The sequence below is a fragment of the Schistocerca cancellata genome, chromosome 8, assembly GCF_023864275.1.
Source record: "Schistocerca cancellata isolate TAMUIC-IGC-003103 chromosome 8, iqSchCanc2.1, whole genome shotgun sequence".
NCBI lineage: Eukaryota > Metazoa > Arthropoda > Insecta > Orthoptera > Acrididae > Schistocerca > Schistocerca cancellata.
Window position 1 is genome coordinate 238,791,416 of NC_064633.1, and position 18,013 is coordinate 238,809,428.

Genomic DNA, 18,013 nt, shown 5'->3' on the forward strand with positions numbered 1-18,013 from the left:
TCTAGCAGTTCCGAAATGCCTCTGGAAGAGCCGCTTTCTGACTATGCAAGGTGGGGAGGAGCGCAGTCTTGCATAGAAAATTATCGTACCGATAGATCCAAGCTGTTGAAGGGTTTACCAGTGACGGAACAGGTAACAGAACGCGCAAGACTCTTCTCCTCGAAAAAAATACGGCCGTACGATAAACGTTGCGGCCAACCCGCACCACACATTCACCTTTGCACAATGAAAGTCGTACTGGTTGACGTGCGATTGGATTTTCCGTTGCCCATATTCTGCAATTCCGCGTATTGGCATGTCACTGAAGATGGAAGTGGGCTTCATCTGCCCACAAAAGCTTTAATGGCCAATCATTGTCCACCTACACGTGAGCAAGAAATTTCAGAGCGAACATTTTTCTTGTTGGTAGGTCAGCAGGATGTTTGTTGGATTTTATGCACCGCTCTCACAGGCATGTCCAACTTCTGGCATTTCCCTTGCACTACATGTTTTCACACAACTGTTGTATTCCTCCTGCGGTGTTGTGACCACATCTTCGACCGGCCTCGAATCAATTGCTCTCAGAATCAGTCTTTCCAGTTTTATAACCATTTTCTGTAGATCCTTAGCAGACAACGGACCAATGCCTTTTTTCATACCCATGAGCGTCCGGAACTTTTGAAGAGCTTCTTTAAAAGAGCTTTACCAGCAGCGCGCGATCCTTCAAGGAGACGGCCATTTTGGGCGTTCGAACGCAAATCAGCAGCCGTATGCCGTGCGTATGTTGGTGTGCATATTTCGTTGCTTACAGCGCCATCTATTGCTCAAATTTTCCTTAAATATTTTGTTCCATGACGTTTTCCCTGCGTCAACAATATGCTGTTCCAATTTGACGTCATTTTGAGCACTGGTTTTCTTTCTCCAGCATTTTGAAACTGGAACTTCAATTATGGAGACGCTATATTTCCAAGATCAATTTCCCAGACGAATGTTGATTCTTTTTGCTCAATGTTAAAACAATTTGCATAGAATGTCATTGTTCAGTAATACCTCTCGTTATAAAGTAACTAAAAACTATACGTACGGGAACTGCACGACTCATTTGTTAAAAATTAAGGTGGTTTTCATGTTGCTTTACGTAGATGTGTAAATGAAATGTTGTGTTTACCTTTCAGATCCTCTATTTCCTGAGCAGTGAATTTCGGCAGCCGTGATATCCAGATGCCTGCCTCCAAGCTGTTATTGTCTACCCGCTCTATCATAACTGCAGGGTAATTTCCCTCTTCCGAGAATATGGGGTGCGCAAACCACCCGAGCTGAAACAAAAGGGGTTCGTTACTTGAATTTATGTAGATCACCATGTAAGTTATACAGTTATCTACACTTTCTTTCTCATTCGGCTAACGAAACAATGTTAAAAACGAAATAATCACCTGAACTGATTATTTATACACAGTGAAAGGAATTAAAACAAACAAACACACACACACACACACGTGCGCGAGCGCGGGGGCACACACACACAGGTATTTGTAGGTCCGTTGAACACGACTTCAATAATTGCCACCTAATAAACGTAAGCATAAGAGCTACCTGGATAAGTTTTGATAAACCAAAAGGAGTTTAGAGATATCTTCCTGGGACGGAATGTGTGTAGCCCATACCCCATCTGTCTGCGTCTAATATTTTGCTATGTGAAAGGGTGAGGACGTGAGTTGTGTGGCTCAAGGGGACTTGGGTACCAGCCCGCAGTGTATCTTGTTGGATGTAAGAAACTGCCTAAAAACCAGATCCAACCGGCCGATTAACCAGCTGCACGGATTTGATCCTGATTTGGTTCACCTATTAGCACACTCCCCGGCACGCTACTCGAGGAGGTATGTATAGTTTTATCATGCCATAGAAAATTTGTAGCCAGTACTCCAAGAAGACTATTAGGATCTTTCATGTTCACGAGATCTATTATTTCGGCTAGTGTTTAGTTTTCTGTTTATATCCATCACAAAATTTTCACATACTCTTCATTTCAAGGTTGACAGACAGTGAAAACAAGTCTCAAATTGTCGAGGCATGCTCTTTTAAGCAGAATCTGTCTTTATTATTTCATAATTCTTACAATGAATAAAAGTAGTGCATCCTATGAATTCCTGAATATTATAGTTAATGGCCAATATTGTAATGGTTACTAGGACAGCAGTTGGATTCAAGTATTTTCATTGTGTAGCCGAAGATAGGTAAACAATTTACTCTATGTTGCCACGGCTGTAGTTTCCATTTGGTGCCAGCCGTTCGCAGTACCAGCACAGAATGGTTATGTTGGCTGATGTGACAAGGCCACATCAGTCAATCATTCAGACTGTTGCCCCTGCAAGGGCTGAAACGGTTGCTGCGCAACATCAGGAACTACATGTTTAAATATAAACGTAGGATTCCGCGGCCATTGCCACATTCAATAAAAATTTTCTGGATTTGTGACCGCATTGTCAATATATGTAAAACTACCGACGTTTCGGTCCCCGTTTCAAGCGACCTTCAGTAAACAAAAACACCATGAAAAAGGTCGCTTGCAACAGGGACGGAAACGTCGGTACTTTTACATATACTGGCAGTACGGTTACAAAGCCAGAAAATTTTTATTGAACTACATGTTTGTTTGGCCTCTAGTTAGATACCCCTCCGCTGTGGCTTCACCTACGGTGCAGCTGTCTGTATCGTTGTGGCATGCAAAGCATCCCTTCTCGACAATGTCTGTGACTGATCGGGCAGTGTTCTATAATATGTTTATATCCCACCCCATACAACTGATACATTGTACAACACAGCATTTGACGGTTTTATGTAAACGACAGAAGAGGAAACATTCCTTCTATCAAGGTTATTATAGCCTAACAATTTTAGATCCTGTTGAACAATCCTGTGTACCTGCAATAAATGCTGCTGGTTTTCCAACAGTTAGCACAAATTTGTTACAGTGGATTCACTAACTATAGCTGATGTCTGTATAGTTTTAATACTATAACGGTCACACAGACACAAATGTAATGAAAACTTGTTTAGTCTGATAGAGTTATTTCATAATTTAAAAAAGTAAGTATAGATATTAAGATGTTGTGTTTTGTATGGTATGATAAGTAATGTGTTTCTTTATCTAGTGCCCTGAAGATGGTGGATTGTATCACAGAAACCGGTCGCAAATAAATAGAACTAATACATAGGGCTGATTGTAATACCACTGTTGCATACACACAATAATACACAGGGTGTCTCTTCTAAGAGTTGTCATGTGCATATTCTTAGGAGGTTAAGCAAATATTTGCAGTTTTATTTTTGCATTGTTTAGCTGGAGCCAATCGGTAAAAAGCAGCATTTTAGAACGCTTTATCAATATAATAATAATGTCAACAGTTTAATCCCGTCATTCATAGACATTCTTGAATTCATTCTTTAATCGGTGTAACTATTAACGTTGATAAATTTGTTGCGTTGGCGCTACTATAGTCATTGATGAGTTTGTCGAACAGTAATAATGCCTTGCCCACGACTTCATCCGCGTGGAACTCTAACCCGCATGAATTTTGAAAAATCTAATAGCTTGTTATCGGCGAGGAAAACAGATATAAAACATTGAAGGTGAAGCTGTCGATAGGACACAATGATTAATAACTGATGGGTTTCTAAGCACAGATTCCTTAATTTTCGTAATTTCCTTAAATCTAACACCAGGTTTTTCCCCTAACAAGGTCTATTGTTATTTTATATTTGAAATATGTTTATCCGGGCTTATAAACACATCAATTCTTTACCGATGCGCCGTTTTGACAGTTTCACTTTCAGTGTGTTATATACACTACCGGCCATTAAAATTGCTACACCACGAAGATGACTTGCTACAGACGCGAAATTTAACCGACAGGAAGAAGATGCTGTGATATGCAAATGATTAGGTTTTCAGAGCATTCACACAAGGATGGCGCCGGTGGAGACACCTACAACGTGCTGAGATGAGGAAAGTTTCCAACCGATTTCTCATACACAAACAGCAGTTGACCGGCGTTACCTGGTGAAACGTTGTTGTAATGCCTTGTGTAAGGAGCAGAAATGCGTACCATCACGTTTCCGACTTTGATAAAGGTCGGATTGTAGCCTATCGCGATTGCGGTGGTTTCAGGAGGGTAATACGGAACGCCTTGCTAGATCCCAACGGCCTCGTAACACTAGTAGTCGAGATGAGAGGCATCTTATCCTCATGGCTGTAACGGATCGTGCAGACACCTCTCGGTCCCTGAGTCAAAAGAGGGGGACGTTTGCAAGACAACAACCACCTGCAAGAACAGGTCGACGATGTTTGCAGCAGCATGGGTTATCAGCTCGGAGACCATGGCTGCGGTTACACTTGACGCTACATCACAGACAAGAACGCCTCCGATGGTGTACTTAACGACTAACCTGGATGCACGAATGGCAAAACGTCACTTTTTCGGATGAATCCAGGTTCTGTTTACAGCATCATGATGGTCGCATCCGTGTTTGGTGACGTCTTAGTGATCGGACATTGGAAGCGTGTATTCGTCATCGCCGTACTGGCGTATCACCCGGCGTGATGGTATGGAGTGCCATTGGTTACACGTCTCGGTCACCTCTTGTTCGCATTGACGGCACTTGGAACAGTGGATGTTACATTTCAGATGTGTTACGACCCGTGGCTCTACCCTTAATTCGATCCCTGCGAAAGCCTACATTTCAGCAGGATAATCCACGACTGCATGTTGCAGGTCCTGTACAGGCCTTTCTGGATACAGAAAATGTTCGATTGCTGCCCTGGTCAGCACATTCTCCAGATCTCTCACCAACTGAAAACGTCTGGTCAATGGTGGCCGAACAACTGGCTCGTCACAATACGCAAGTCACTACTCTTGATGAACTGTGATATTGTGTTGAAGCTGCATGAGCAGCTGTACCTGTATACGCCATCCAAGCTCTGTTTGAATCAATGCCCAGGCATATCAAGGCCGTTATTACGGCCAGAGGTAATTGTTCTGGGTACTGATTTCTCAGGATCTATGCACCCAAATTGCGTGAAAATTTAATCACATCTCATTTCTAGTATAATGTATTTGTACAATGAGTACCCGTTTATCAGCTGCATTTCTTCTTGGTGTAACAATTTTAATAGCCAGTAGTGTATGTTTTGCTCAACGGTAATAAGCTTCAGGATTTTTCAAAATTCGTGCGGGTTCGAGATCCACACGGACTAAGTTGCGGGCAAGTGCTAGTGAAACATAAAAAAAAATAACTAACTAGTTTTTGTTTCGGGTCATACTCACTCAAGCAGAACTGTAAGGTTAAAAATGTGGAAGCGATCTTTTCTAGAATACTAAATAAAATAGCAAAATATTTGGTTAGTATTACATTTTAGTACACGAAATGCTTATCTGCTAGGCAAAATAATTTAATTTAACTCCTGTTCTTCGTTATAGATAGTAATTGAACTACCTATACGCTAGATACAGGACAATGCTGCTGCTAACTTCCGTCATTGGTCTGCCTGTGGGGCAGACATATCATGTGGTAAGGCTTTTAATTCTGAAAGAGTGCAGGCAGAACCTCTTTAGCCGTACTGAACATTAGAAATACCGATAGTCTTATGAATGATATACCAAATTCTCCATGGTTTCTATGGCAACGGCCCGGAGCTAAGTAATGACAAAGTAGTACGAGTAATATGGATAGACCTCCTTCGGCTAATTTAAACTGAGATATTCCCACATCTAAGCTTTTGGGTGAATATCTGAGTTCTGGAAAGCATTCTGGGTTTATTCGCTTTTGATTTTCTTTCACAGCCTTATCCGTCCTACCTGTTCTCTTCGCGTCTCCCATTTCTCTGCATCAGGCTAGTTTGCGTCGTCTAATACTTGTTTGTAGATACGATTAAGTGAATGTTCTCCATAAGTGTAGATTATGGCTGCATTCATATTTCGCAGTTACTATGTAACACGCGATACACTGTTACTTGCAAATCTGGCCGGACAATTTAGCTGATACAGCAGATTACTCTTTAGTTTTCACTCTTCCTATTTTCACTTGGATATATTTCTTGTCTCCAGGCAGTGCGATATATTAGTACGATAGGTGGCTGCTGTCTGGTGTCATGCTGTTCAAAGCAATGAATCTTCCATTTTCCTTTATTCCTTGCCCAATAAATATGTTGTCTTCTTCCTACATCGTCTAATAATTTCCATCTTTAAAGTACATATACCTTTTCTGTTTTCGTGCTTGCATTATATGATCCTAGTACTTTTGTCTTGAATTTTTTGTTTCTTTAACCGATGTTCGTAGTAAACATCATACATATGTGCAAGGAATAGTCTGTTTCTGTCATTTTTTTCTGTGCTATTTCTGTTCTGCTGTATGAAATCACGTTACGTGTTTCAGATGTGGAATTACCTTTCTGTTTTCACATTTTTATTTCACTTTATCAAAGCCTGAAGGAGTGAATAACTTTGATATAAACGTATGGTATCAGATTACAGTTTTGCACATGGGGGAAAGGGCTTTCGTTTTCATGTTCTGACATTTTCAAAATCTTCAGGCATGTAAACTTCATTGTTTATATAGCAGAACAATAATGAAGAACAGAATACATGTCAGTTGCTGTGGAAAAATCAAAGAAATTCGATGCGGTGAAGATATATCGTTGGAAACAAGAGACAGGGAAACCGTTGCCTAGGAAGTTCTCGGTTAACTTGCCGCGTCACATTCGGATAATACCCAAAGCTTTAGATGATTATCCCCATCGCCGACGTGACGAACTGAACTGTCTGGAGTGAAACTGACAAGGCTTCCATTTTTATGTCCAAGAACGGTATCTGGTCGCCTAGTGTACGTCATGATGACATCACTTACATGGCTTATGCCGAACTGTCGTGCTCTATGTCCATAGGTTATTTTTGAGCTTGCTGTCCATCGACGCTTCTACGGCTAACACTCATATCAGGCAGTAAACTACACTCCTGGAAATTGAAATAAGAACACCGTGAATTCGTTGTCCCAGGAAGGGGAAACTTTATTGACACATTCCTGGGGTCAGATACATCACATGATCACACTGACAGAACCACAGGCACATAAACACAGGCAACAGAGCATGCACAATGTCGGCACTAGTATAGTGTATATCCACCTTTCGCAGAAATGCAGGCTGCTATTCTCCCATGGACACGATCGTAGAGATGCTGGATGTAGTCCTGTGGAACGGCTTGCCATGCCATTTCCACCTGGCGCCTCAGTTGGACCAGCGTTCGTGCTGGACGTGCAGACCGCGTGAGACGACGCTTCATCCAGTCCCAAACATGCTCAATGGGGGACAGATCCGGAGATCTTGTTGGCCAGGGTAGTTGACTTACACCTTCTAGAGCACGTTGGGTGGCACGGGATACATGCGGACGTGCATTGTCCTGTTGGAACAGCAAGTTCCCTTGCCGGTCTAGGAATGGTAGAACGATGGGTTCGATGACGGTTTGGATGTACCGTGCACTATTCAGTGTCCCCTCGACGATCACCAGTGGTGTACGGCCAGTGTAGGAGATCGCTCCCCACACCATGATGCCGGGTGTTGGCCCTGTGTGCCTCGGTCGTATGCAGTCCTGATTGTGGCGCTCACCTGCACGGCGCCAAACACGCATACGACCATCATTGGCACCAAGGCAGAAGCGACTCTCATCGCTGAAGACGACACGTCTCCATTCGTCCCTCCATTCACGCCTGTCGCGACACCACTGGAGGCGGGCTGCACGATGTTGGGGCGTGAGCGGAAGACGGCCTAACGGTGTGCGGGACCGTAGGCCAGCTTCATGGAGACGGTTGCGAATGGTCCTCGCCGATACCCCAGGAGCAACAGTGTCCCTAATTTGCTGGGAAGTGGCGGTGCGGTCCCCTACGGCACTGCGTAGGATCCTACGGTCTTGGCGTGCATCCGTGCGTCGCTGCGGTCCGGTCCCAGGTCGACGGGCACGTGCACCTTCCGCCGACCACTGGCGACAACATCGATGTACTGTGGAGACCTCACGCCCCACGTGTTGAGCAATTCGGCGGTACGTCCACCCGGCCTCCCGCATGCCCACTACACGCCTTCGCTCAAAGTCCGTCAACTGCACATACGGTTCACGTCCACGCTGTCGTGGCATGCTACCAGTGTTAAAGACTGCGATGGAGCTCCGTATGCCACGGCAAACTGGCTGACACTGACGGCGGCGGTGCACAAATGCTGCGCAGCTAGCGTCATTCGACGGCCAACACCGCGGTTCCTGGTGTGTCCGCTGTGCCGTGCGTGTGATCATTGCTTGTACAGCCCTCTCGCAGTGTCCGGAGCAAGTATGGTGGATCTGACACACTGGTGTCAATGTGTTCTTTTTTCCATTTCCAGGAGTGTATATGACGTCTTCGTCTCTGATCTTTCTTTATCAAGTGCACGCTCCCATGAATTTCTGAGAGCTGGTGTCTATATTGAACTTCAATTAAGACACAGAGGAAGACACTGGAGATGACTTCACGTAGTTTACCACCAACATGAGCGGTGGCGGTCGATACAACGCTGGACAGCGAGCACAAACATGATCAATGGATGGAGAAGGCACCACCTCTACCTTTGCTAACTCCGTGACGCCATCGTGACGTAGTCTGGCCAATGAGATGCAGTTATCTTGCCATAGAACTGGGAACTTTGTCAATTATATGACTCCCATTTAGCCACTGGTAATGATGATGGAGCCAGTCATTTGACGTTTGGGATTTTATCCGAATTTAACGCGGCAAGTCAATCGAGAAGTTTATATCCGCGGACTCTGTCTCAAAAGACTTCCTAGACACACTCCTGAAAGCTTTATTTCGGAAACAAAACACAGGGGAAAAAATTAACATCTTTCTTTGAACTCAGCACTTACGTGGAACTGCTGCGCGCGCTCCGCGGCGTCGATGTCCGCCTGACTGTCAGAAGCCGGCTCGTAGAAGTCCGAGTTGAGGGTAATGCCGACGCTGCCTGCGAACAGAACACGCCTACGTATGACCAACTGCAGCTCTTGTATCATTATTACCTGCTGAGCTTTGTTCGTTATGGCGTGACAGTGTTAAATAGATTCTTGTATGAGTCAACTGAACACGCCGAACAAAAGTGTATCCTAAGGAGACAGTTTTGATAATGCCCTCAAGTATTATACATCCAGCTGAAACCATTCTTTGATTATTAGATTCCGTAAAGCCACACCTCATCCACTGTTCCAAGCACAGACATATTGAAAGAGGGGAACATATTCAGCATGAAGAAGTAAGAACAAAACATGTAGAAACAGAATTTTGATGTGAGCTTCCTAATTCATGTTTGTGACTTAGAGCGATTGGGTGCAAGTGGTGGTACAAAAACCCTGAAAACATAATAACCACCTACGGCCTGAACTGTACCCTCTACGCATTGCTGGTTAAAAACCTCATTAAGGCGTTGATGCAATCGATGCTCGAAAAACTTGCAAATAAGTAAAATCGTGACTCTTAGGACCAGAATAGATGCTTCGAAACACCGACTGTCCGATTTTTGTGTTCTTTGGACCACTGAAGATGTGCAACCTAATGTACCCCAATCATGATGGCTTTTTCCGAGGTAGTCCACTATGAATGTCCCTTCCAGGCAGTTCTCTTCACAGTGTTCTGTCGGCAACTTTCTGAGATGGACCTGTTTTCACAGATCCCATCAGGACTGAAGCCGATTGATAAAGCATAACACTCAGCTCCAGTCTTTATCACTTAGGATGTTCTTACGACAAGTTCTACCACCATGTTACATGGTTGTGACTGGTACTCCATTTCGAGAGTGAGCGTCCATACATGAAGAAACTGACAAGCTTAATTCTTTATTCACGATTTGGTCAAGATCCAGCTCGTAGTGTAGAAACGAAGATTGACTTCTCCAGAAGCAGAACGAAAGGGAGAGAGTGAATGAAAATTAGTTTGAGATAATTCTGATTTATCGTACCATCTCAGTTGCACGTTTTTAATTAGATTACATATTTCGATCACTCTGGATCATCTTTGGTTAAAAGTAGTTGCTTGCACTCTGGTATGTGGTTCTGTGTAGACAAGACGGGTTGTTGATGCAACTGCTTAAATCTGAAGATGATCCTGAGACGAAACAGTAAATAAGAATTATCTTAAATATCTGTACAGTTCCTGGATCTCTCAAAAAATGTGTCGACTCTAGTGAAAATTGGTTTGGATAATCTGATTAGTGATTCACATTGCTGGCGAGATAACGAGTCAATTGGTACCGAGCATGGGTCTGTTAGTATGTTAATTCAGTAATTCTTAAAGTAAACATGTGACTTGAGCACGAAGGAAAGTTTTCTAAGACCTTTGAACCACACGAAAGTACCGGCTACAAGGCGGATTGTCGGGTGGAGGGGGTTAAACAATTTTCCCGTTCCCTGATTAATTAATATTATACTTCGTCAAACTGGAGGACTGCCTTGAGTTTTTTAGCCGTTAGGTTCGAACATGTCCAGCAGGAATGCGGTCAGCCAGGAACACCGATACAGGTACCTGGGGACGAATTGGCTCCTAGACGGACCCGGTAACCAAATCTTCAGACGGCCACGCCTCCACCTGGGCCACGTCGACTGCTAACTTCTCCCTCCCCGGTTAAGTTGGTACGGGTAACCTTTTCGCGTTTCGTGGAAGTGCGGTGTGTGGAGGTAGGTGTTCGTGTTAACAAAACTCCGCGGAGGTCAGTTCTCAGCACAGACGTACTCAGTTCTTCGAAGATGTCAGACTTGCTCCTCCATAAGTAGCAGTAACGCAAAAGTGGCCTCCGTTTTAGCCCAGATTACCCCTTCGACGAATGGAAGCAGTTTCGGTTGACGTTCCGTTGTTATAGTGTACGATGAATACCATTCGGGATATTGCAGTGACTTTGGGGGTCGCTTACGCACCGTTGCGTGAATTTCTTTGCTTGTGGCTAGGTTTGCGGCTACGACGGCAGTAATGTAATCAGTTACATCTTGCCACCTCTGCTCCTGCTTTACATCTCAGCCCTCGTAGTTGGCCGTTAATGTGACTGGGGTAAAATTACTTCAGGCATTCTCACTCTCTCACTAGAGTCCAAATCTCAATTTATTGCTTCTTAGAATAACAGGTCTTTGTCGCTAGTATCTCCTGGCGTACAGCAGGACAGAAGCTCGCCATTTACTTTAGCATTCATTTTGACACTGTCTGTCAGTTCGTAGGAGGGCTGCCTCTGTTTGTGTCATTTTGAAAGCAATATACTTTCCGTAGTTTTCCCCTGTCCGCTTTCAACTAAAACCTGTCAGCAACTAGACAACTACACGCGATACTAGTAGGTCAAGAATTCTACAGCCTACGCCGTGGGCGGCCGTTAGAGGAGACCGGGACAGGTTGGCCCACGTTTCTTTCTTGATGCTTCTCCTGCTTGAGTTTTTTATGTTTCCATTGATCTCTTTATGTGAAAACTTTGGTACATTGTTTCAGCACTTTTACAATTAAGTAATTAAGGCATCTCGCTGATTGATAGTTCGCAAAGAACATTTAGTATAGTAATACCACATGGGCCAAACTACGGCACCCGTGGTGCAACTTGGTTCAAAATGGCTCTGAGCACTATGGGACTCAACATCTTAGGTCATAAGTCCCCTAGAACTTAGAACTACTTAAACCTAACTAACCTAAGGACATCACACACACCCATGCCCGAGGCAGGAGTCGAACCTGCGACCGTAGCAGTCCCGCGGTTCCGGACTGCAGCGCCAGAACCGCTAGACCACCGCGGCCGGCGGTGCAACTTGGCCAAGCTGTCTATCATTTACTTTTCTTACGACATCGGCTGTTTAGCTAGAAATATATCGACTTTAATACCAACAGTTTATTTTAGTACACATTTCTACAGCTGTATGACAAAAACTACCATCAAAAACTGTGTTATCATTGTTATAATAACATTTTGCCAGAAGAAAACATGTCTGAAATATTTATCTGATTTTATCTCAGCGCCCGATAGGATGTTCACAGTTCAAACAATAAAAAAAAAGTACTTTCACTTCATTTTTAACTCTCCAGTACGATCTTCAACATGTTTTTCTGTTCAGGTTCAAACGCCTGGAAAATGAATTTGTCTTAGTTACGTATTTACATAATCCTTGAGTAAATAACCCTTCCAGAAAATTATTAGCGAACCTAATTTTGTACATGTCTTCCATTTTATTTGGTGTTATTACTAAAGTCCAACACTAAAAAATGGAAACATATGTTGTCCGATATCTTTTACGTAGCAACACCTATCCCACAATCTTGTTACCGTTTATGACGGTTATAAATTTTTGATTTTGTTGCAGTACCACTCTATAGCTTTTATAGGATTATTAAACTCCTTGTTTACTTCCAAAACTGACATTTCATACCGTTTTAGTTTTATTACTGGTAATCTCATTCATGCGTCAGAAATACTATCTGTTTCGTCTTGTTTTTATAACGTAGAAGAATCCTAAAAACAAAACGGCAGAAAGGCGATGAATAAAAACATGAGCGCATTCGAAGATAATGGAGGTTTGATACTTGAAAATGTAAGTCCTCCACTGGTCGATAAGTAATACTTTCATGTTTATATTGCAGTGATTTTAATTGAACACTTGATCACAGATTATGGTTTTTGAAAGAGAAAAAGATCAAACATTGTATTGATGTTACCGGTTTAAAATTGCTTTCTAAAAATTGTGTTGGGTATGATCTAAACCTTTTATTACTGTGGATCTGTTAAACTTAATAAGAGTACTTACATAAAGACAACGAGGGTTGGCACTGTTGACCGACGTGTCCATATTTAAGTGGTCGATTCTTCCCCATCGCCATATTGGCATTATTTCAGTTCGTTTACGGAAACGTGGGAAGTATTTATCACAATATACAATGCCAAAACAATCCTTAATCTACGGACATACTTTTTAGTAGGAGCCCTATCTTGGAGTACATGAGATACTGTCTTGAGCAAGCAAAATTTACTTTCACTACAAGGGAAGATAAAATGTGTCCCTTTCTCGCTCCACAATCTGACTGCACTGACGCGCTGGAAAAACGACAGTATAGTTGATATCAACCGCCTCGGTCGGTGGCATGTTCGAATGGCAGTTTAACGAAATAATACCAACTTGTCATCGTGCCCTTGTGGCCAATGTGCCCTGGTCTCCCCTATATCAGCAGGTGGGTGGAAACCTCTCTGGCTGTTAGGGAAAGGCTGTGAAGTCCTTCACTATATTTGATCCCAGTAGCCGCAGACGCAGCGATTTTGATAATCACCGTAACTCTCGTTACGTTCAGCTTTCTGCAATCACTTGTGTCGGAGGTGCACGGTGTCATGGATCTCTGGTACCAGTCCTATGCAATCTGCAGCGCTCCAGACTTGAGCAGGGTGCTTTTAAACGGGTGAGTAATATTTAGGTCGGTGCACTTATTAACAATATATCTGTGGGTTTCATTAAATGGACTACCTGTTTCGAATGAATTCGTGTTGGACAATTGGGTAATGTTACTGAAGAACGTCCCATTCTTACTGAGTTGAATTACACTTCCTCCTAATTCTACTGAAGCACATAAATTTAGGAAGAATACTTTACAAATTAATGTAGTCGATTGCCCGACGAGTGGTTATCATAATACTCAGTTATCTTACACTAATCATTGTACTGTACCAATCAGAGTACAGTAATTACCGTTGGATTTCGTATAAAGTATTTAGTAGGATGTTAGCCAGTTAGCCACTCTGCTAGTAAATCGGGTGGAAATAATACTGGAGAATTATCAGGATTCATTTAGGAGACACAGATCCAAAGTAGACCAAATTTTTTTATTGAGGTAAGTGCTAGAGAAATTTTATGAATATGACAAGCAACTGCGTCGGCTGTACACTGATTTTAAACAAGCATACGACAGCTTTGACAAGAATAAAATTCTCCAACTTATGAAGGATTTCAGAATACCGCTAAAATTAGTGAGATTGACCGAAAGGACTCCGTGAAACAAGGCAGATATGATCTCTTCGCTACTCCGTAACTTGGTTCTAAAGAGGGTATTTCGGCAAGTATCAACAAACCCAGCAGGAACAATATGTGACCAGCAAGTCCAGTTGGTGGCAAACGCTAATGACTAAGTATTAATTGGAAGGAATATCAAAGCCATTTAGGATAATTGCTTTACATTGCAAGGAACAGTGCGAAAGTTAGGACTATAAGGTACCATAATTAAAAGAAAATGTATGGTGATGGGAGAGCCTGGAGTGGATTAGAGGAGAGACTTCAGTAACAATAAATGCCAAAGATTACCCTAGGCTTGAAAATACCAGAAGCTAATTAGGACAGCAGCAAAAATTAAAGAAAGGATAGCAAGTGGACATCCTTACAGAATGTATTCAAGTATAGAAATGTTAGTAGCAACACAAAAATTCAAATGTATTTGGCTATATTAAGATCTATAGTAATGTGTGGATCGGAATGCCGGGCAATGACCACGAAGGAAAAAGGCTGGTTATTGAAAGGTAAAATGAGTCGAATGCAAAATACAAACTACGCTGACCTATCTCTCTATTTGACGAGAGACGTCCCAAAATTAAACTAAGACACAAAGAATGGTTTTGTAAAGTTAATAGTTTGGTCATTAACTGAGTCTTTGATGTAGACAATTTGTTGCTAGCAATACTCAAAACAGTGGCAGCTATCAAGTCATGTACTTGGTAGATTCATACACATTGGCAGCCCCGATGATAAATGTAAGTTTGCTTCGGATACCCATGTAGTTAATAGATGTGTCTTCAAAATATAGCTCTGAATCGTGATGATCACTAATATGGGTATTGGTTATTTGATGATGCAACTCTTAGTTGTCACAGCTCATTTCATTTGGATGATAAACTTCCAAGTGGGCAACATAAATTATTAGGTTGGTACATAAGTCAGTAGCGTTTTTGGTTTGCATTTTCCTGTTCCGTTTGCTCTGGATTTATTTATCATTCGGCATTTATTATTTGTAGTTCACTGTAGCTATTTGAGTTTACGTATTGCCATTTTGGAGATAGTGCCAAATGGAGAAGTTTGAGCGTTTCCGACACATTCCTCTGTTTGAGTGCAGTAGGAGGGTGACAACAGTGGAGGCTGCCAGAAACATTAAACATCTGCACCTTGCATGAGGATAATACACTGGACACAGCACGGCGAGAAAATCGTTTCGACATTAATGACTCTCCACGTTCAGGAAGACCTTCGGGATTTAAACACATTAATCCATAATAATCCATGTCATTGTTTTCGAGAAATGGCAGATGTGATGAACTCTGATCATTCAAAAATCGGGTATATTACAAAGATCTGCAGGTGGCCATTTGAGCACCTGTGCTTGCTCATCAATTGGCTTGGGGAAAACCACGGCCATTCTTGTCCTGTATCAATGGTGGCGGCGAAAAATGGTATGTTAATGCTCCAACATAACGAAAAGAAATGAATGGTTAAGCCCAAACAGCAGCAACTTCCAGCTCATCGACAAGAGATAATGTTACTCATGTTGTGTAACAGCGACGGTGTGATGTATTCCGATTTTGTTCTCTGAGATGTAACCGTCACTGCTGAGATTTATTGTCAACAACTGAGACGTCTTGCAGACACAATCCGAGAAAACTACCAGGAAGACAGCATGAAGTGACGCTACTCCACGTTAACACTCGCCAGCGCTCTTGTAGAGTGACAGAAACATTATATAGGCGCTATGTTGGGGAGACATTCTGCGCCCACTTTTTTTCGCCAGATCCAGCGCCGTCAGATTTTCACTTTTCCCGCTCTCCATCGAACAACCTTCAAGGAACTTCATTTCGGGATGAAAATGCACTCCGAACAAGGCTCGACGTGTTCTTCACCTCAAAACTACGTCGTTTATGCAGTCGCGGAGTTGAAATGTTACCCCAACGTTGGCAGACTTTTGTAAATATGAGAATATATTATTGATGACTGAAGTCTCTGTTGTGTGTAACAGCTGCGTTCAGTAAAAATCGCTATGAACTTATGCGCCAAACCAATACAATTTACTGTCTGGGCTAATAATCGCTGGTCATGGAAAACTAATCCCATCAGTCGTTTCAAAGTTCAAACTTGTTTAAACAGATACTTTTCGGCCGTGATCTAAGGAACCTACAATGAACAAAACAGAGTGAAAGTTCTACAAGAGTGTCAACCAAAAGTCAATATACACTAATGAATACATTATATACAGGGTGAGTCACCTAACATTACCGCTGGATATATTTCGTAAACCACATCAAATACTGACGAATCGATTCCACAGACCGAACGTGAGGAGAGGGGCTAGTGTAATTGGTTAATACAAACCATAAAAAAATGCACGGAAGTATGTTTTTTTAACACAAACCTACGTTTTTATAAATGGAACCCCGTTAGTTTTGTTAGCACATCTGAACATATAAACAAATACGTAATCAGTGCCGTTTGTTGCATTGTAAAATGTTAATTACATCCGGAGATATTGTAACCTAAAGTTGACGCTTGAGTACCACTCCTCCGCTGTTCGATCGTGTGTATCGGAGAGCACCGAATTACGTAGGGATCCAAAGGGAACGGTGATGGACGTTAGGTACAGAAGAGACTGGAACAGCACATTACGTCCACATGCTAACACCTTTTTATTGGTCTTATTCACTGACGCACATGTACATTACCATGCGGTTTACGAAATATATCCAGCGGTAACGTTAGGTGACTCACCCTGTATATATCTTACCTGGAAGGTTTGGTGTCGGCTTTCGGCATTATGTTGACATAGGCTTTTAAGACATCAGTTGTTCTGCAGTGGTCCGAAACAAGTGGTCCAGATACTTCAGAGTACACAGACGCGCCCAAACGTTACTGGACTTTTCGGTAAATATATCTAATATACGAAGGGCGCTTCGTAAGAAAGGTAAAACTTTTCTTTTCTCAGCCAATTTCGGTTGATAAAAAGTGGAATTTGTTGTGGAACATCGTGGAATGTTAATGCTTCAGTTCCTATAGTTTCATAAAGATCCGCTTGTTGGAGATACTGTACGTAGCTTTCAAAATGGCGTCTGTGACAGAGACACGTTCGAAGCGGAGAGCTGTCATCGGGTTTATTTTGGCCGAAAACCAGAGCATCGCAGATAGTCATAGATGTTTGCATAATGTCTATCGAGACCTGTCCCTGATCAAAAGCACGGTGAGTCGTTGGGAGAGACTTCCGCCATCAGGGCGAGGCTTCCGTCACTATTGTAACAGGGTCGAACAAACCTATCCGATCTCCTACGTGCAGTTCGGCCGCTCACAGCTCCTGCATTGTTGGAACGTACAGAGGCTCTCATTCAAGGTGATTGCCCCATCGTAATGAAACACCTCGCTGATAAGCTGGACGTCTCTGTTGGTAGTTCTGACATAGGCGACCACCAGTGTCGATACTAAAAGGCGTGTGCGCACTGGGTTTTCAACGCCTAACGGAAGACAAAAAAGAGTGAAGAAGGGCCATCTGTGCGGAATTGCTTGCACATTACGAGGCTGGTCATCCTTCTCCATGATAACTCAAGCCACACACAAGTCTGGGCACCAATGAGGAGCTCGCAAAACTTCATTTTTTCCTCATCCGTCCTAGAGCCCCGATATCGCATCGTCCGACTTCCATTTGTTTGGCCCATTAAAGGGTGCACTCCACGGCAAGCAGTACGTGGATGATAGAGACGCTATTGATGTAACAAGATGTTGGTTCCGACATCGGCTGGTAGAGTGGTACCGTGCCGGCATACAGGCTCTCCCAGTAAGGTGGGGTAAAGAAGTCACGTTAACGGAGGTTATGTTGAAAAATAGGGTTTTCTAGCCAAAAGAGTGAGGAACAATGCAGCGAACGGGAATCCTGGTAAAACCAACTTTCTTTCAGAAAAAAAGTGTTGCATTACTTACTGAACGCCACTCATAATTATGAAATG

The 18,013-nt window shown here is 42.8% G+C and overlaps 1 protein-coding gene across 1 annotated transcript in view; it reads right to left on the minus strand.

Annotated features, from left to right (window-relative positions):
• The window catches only part of LOC126094691 (myrosinase 1-like), a 145,033-nt gene that overhangs the window by 67,952 nt on the left and 59,068 nt on the right, over nucleotides 1–18,013 (minus strand). The window contains exons 6-7 of the mRNA XM_049909216.1: nucleotides 8,919–9,013; nucleotides 1,148–1,295 (exon numbers count right to left, since the gene is read on the minus strand). Coding sequence (XP_049765173.1) covers nucleotides 1,148–1,295; nucleotides 8,919–9,013 — 243 coding nt within the window. The remainder of the gene's footprint in view (nucleotides 1–1,147; nucleotides 1,296–8,918; nucleotides 9,014–18,013) is intronic.